Source organism: Amblyomma mixtum, chromosome 9 (genome assembly GCF_055824585.1).
Source record: "Amblyomma mixtum isolate Tamu chromosome 9, ASM5582458v1, whole genome shotgun sequence".
NCBI classification, from domain to species: domain Eukaryota; kingdom Metazoa; phylum Arthropoda; class Arachnida; order Ixodida; family Ixodidae; genus Amblyomma; species Amblyomma mixtum.
Genome location: NC_143020.1, coordinates 107,271,368 through 107,275,122, shown reverse-complemented (window position 1 = coordinate 107,275,122; position 3,755 = coordinate 107,271,368). Strand labels below are relative to the sequence as shown.

The following is a 3,755-nucleotide window of genomic DNA, read 5'->3' as shown; positions in this document are numbered from 1 at the left end:
AAAACGTGACCCAAAAGCGTAGGCGCCGACGAAGAGCTACTGGAACATCTTCCAGAATTTCCCCATAATTCAAGCCATCCCCTCACTAGCCCTACGACACTCCCATCTGTCATGCCCTAGCCTTGTTCTCTCAGCAACACCACAGTGAAGTTTACAGCTTCTTTACTGATCACCGTGTAACTCTCTTTAATGCAAAATTACTACCGGATGTTTGTATCTTGAATGGCGGATTACATGCGAGACTGCACGTGTGCACATTCAAGCCCCGTCAGTTGCGTAATTCGAGACGAGACCTATCATGTGCCGGTGGAGAATGCCGGTGGCGTTGAAGCCAAATATGAAGTCCATGTGACCAAACTCGGGATCCGGTACCACGTATTTGAGCACGAGCACTTTGTGAAGTCGCTCGCATAAGTCTTCGACGTCTCGGGGGTCCGAGTAGGTGTCACCAAGGCCGTGATACACCGCGACCGGGACGGTAATCTTCTCCAAGGGGTAAGCTGGTGGCGTGGCCTGGAAAGAAAAAAAAATCAGTCGGCTTCGGCCTTTTATTCTCATCAATCCCCGGTGCCATTTCTTCGTCGGCGTTGAATCCCAGGCCTACTGGTGCGATTATGCGTTTGTAGAAAGCAACACACAACGAAATGAAGCAAGAAAACATCGTCAAGTTCTTTCTTTACTTTAGTCTTTTTTTTTTTTGGGGGGGGGGGGGGACCTCCGGACAGAGTGGATTTGTAATAAGGCAGTACTTACTCAATACTGAACACACTGGACAAAATACTTTGCACTAACATGATTCTAACTTCTAGTTGTCGATAAATGTGTCCTCGCTCAGCCATTTTCAAGCTGTGTTGGTTAGCTTTGTTGCTACGTAAAACAGCCGTCACGGACAATAGGTGGCATCTAGTTCTATCCATCGCACCATCGCGAATTCTTCCACAACGAAGCTTCTCTGAAAGCTTCATAGCCTTACACTGTAACCGCTGTAGCCACAGCAGCGCTGGGTGGGATTCTAATCAGTAATTACTGCCCTATTCTTGTGTTCTGTTTTGAAAAGTCTGTGAACACCGGCTTCCTATATTTCTGACGGGCATTTCACTTAAAATAGAGGAAGAGCGGGCTAAACTTCTTTATACAACAGTTGAGAAATGCTTGCCATCGCTATATATAAAAAAAACGAATTCAACAGCACCTTGCTATATTAAAAAAATTACAAGACTCCCGAAATACACAGAAACTACAGCGGAACAAAGACATCATGAATGCGGTTATCTGTTCTTTATGACCACCCAAGCAGCACAAAGCACGAAGGGTGAATGATGACTAAAAGGTCCATAAGAATCCATTTTATCGAACACAAAAAAGTTCAAGGAAAGCTTTTATGATATAGCCTCTGATATGTTCTCCGCCAATAATTCAGCTAATCTAGCGTTGGTGTTCCATGTTTCACGTATTGTGTGTGGTAAGTTTAGTAAATCATATTTCTCATGCGTTCGTTGCCAGAAAGAAAACCACAAATTAAACAAAGTATCTTACAGTGGCTCAGATCGGCTCACTTATGCTTGATCAGCACAGCCCGCCGCTCGATCATGACATTTTTTTTGTATTTCCAGCCATAGGAAGGGCACTACAAGCTAACGTTGCAGTCGGAGTGTCGCGCCGATACAGGCCAACGACATATAAGCGAAACAAGGCGAGATTAGAGATGCAATACGATTTGGTTAGACTCCGCTTTTCAGGAAAGCGGGTCAAGGTATGCGCTACTATTTGGTCGCATATTTGCTTCTTTTTTTTTCGACAGTGTCCTTGATATCTTCACCACACGCATCCCTAAAAGATTGCGTAACAAATTTTGCTACTGAAAGCAGCACAGAAAGCTACAATAGACTCTGTAATGGGAGGCTGTTGAATAATTACAGATGTTGTGTTTTTATTATTTTTTGTATCCCTACGTGTCATTGCGGATGAAATACGGCGAACTACGCTTTAAAAGAGGACATTATTGCTCTTTTTCGCCAGCAATAATATAAGAATATTATATTTATAATATAATATAATAACTATAATATAATATAATATAATATAATATAATATAATATAATATAATATAATATAATATAATATAATATAATATAATATAATATAATATAATATAATATAATATAATATAATATAATATAATATAATAATAATTTGTTGTTTCGTTCCACCTGCGACGGACGCAGAGCATCAACGTCATGCCTGACCCCCCTGCCTATAGACTTGTGTTCGCTATTTTGACAGTTTCGCTCCCACAGAGGCCTCTAAAGCACACTCTTCTAAACATGTATTCTCCAGCTGCAAAACCTGGTAAAAAGTGCCCAGAAATGCTAGTGCTTTAGAAAACCTTAACTAGCTCACTTACCTGGCCATACCTGATCATGTTTTCCACCGGACCGTAGTCGAATCGAACCATATTTTTCCGCCGAAATACCTTCAAAATCAGACGAAGAGATGAAGAAAATGAGATGTGAAGGGGAAGGAATTGCAGTGATAGATATATACAGAGTAACGGACGAACGGACGGACGACAGACGGATGAACAGACAGACAGGCACCGACAGGCAGACGGAAGGACGGACAAACAGACAGACAGAGAAACAGGTAGACATGCGGACGGACGGACAAACAGACAAACAGATAGACATGTGGACGGACGGACGGACGGACGGACGGACGGACGGACGGACGGACGGACGGACGGACGGACGGACGGACGGACGGACAGACAGACAGACAGACAGACAGACAGACAGACAGACAGACAGACAGACAGACAGACAGACAGACAGACAGACAGACAGGCGGACGGGCGGACGCTGGATTTTTTCCAACGCGAGAACCTTGACGCTATAACGCTAAAACTGAAATGGATATAACTACGCACCAGCTACAAATATCTAATTGCAACAACGCGTTATGTGTAGCAGTTACAGAGTAAATTATTAGAAATTAGTAACCAGCTCACTAGTTAAGGCGATTCACCTGACATCCACTACAGCGGGTTTTGCAGTCAGTAAAAGCTATATCCCAGGTTGTCTCAGATCATAAATGACAGTTTACCAGTATCCCTCTAGAGAAAAGTATATAACCGCTGTATCTTACCGGTACTCATCTACGAGGCAGAAACGTGGAGGCTAACAAGGAGAGTTCAGCTTAAGCTAAGGACAACGCAGCGAGCTATGGAAAGAAAAATGATCGTTGTACCATCAAGATACCGCAAGCGGGCAGAGTGGACGAGGGAACAAACGTGGATTAATGACATCCTGGTCGAAATGAAGAGGAAGTTGGCTTGGGCGGGACATGTAATGCGAAGGCAAGATAACCGCTGGTCCTTAAGGGTAACTCAGTGGATTCCAAAAGAAGACAAGTGTGGCAGGAGATGGCAGTAAGTTAGGTGGGCGAATGGCACGAAGTTTGCCGGGATACGGTGGTTGCAGCTGGCAAATGACAGGCTTAATTGGAAAGACATGGGACAGGACTTTGCCCTGCAGTAGGCGTAGTGAGGCTGATGATGATGGAAAGCTATCTTTATGCTTTGCAACAAATAAAGCTAAGCATTACAGCTGCTCTTCATTTAATCCGAAGTGTCTTGCGTAGGATCAATTACCTGGGCAAAGTGGAGGAAGACGTTGCTCGAAGTGCCAGCGGGTACGTTCGTGGCGTATACGGGCACCCTAGTCTGCGTTGGCGGGAAGGACATATTATTGCATTTT

General features: G+C 43.9%; 1 protein-coding gene across 3 annotated transcripts in view; it reads right to left on the bottom strand.

Annotated features, from left to right (window-relative positions):
- Positions 1–223: 223 nt before the first annotated feature.
- The window catches only part of LOC149330582 (lysosomal acid lipase/cholesteryl ester hydrolase-like), a 181,500-nt gene continuing 177,968 nt past the window's right edge, over positions 224–3,755 (bottom strand). For 2 of the 3 annotated variants that reach the window (XM_089561207.1, XM_089561208.1), the window contains exon 9: positions 224–513. In XM_089561207.1, coding sequence (XP_089417333.1) covers positions 259–513 — 255 coding nt within the window. In that variant the 3' untranslated portion in view covers positions 224–258. Of the gene's footprint in view, positions 514–2,404; positions 2,474–3,649; positions 3,722–3,755 lie in introns of all 3 variants that reach the window. The other variant, XM_089561209.1, reaches the window with a different exon arrangement.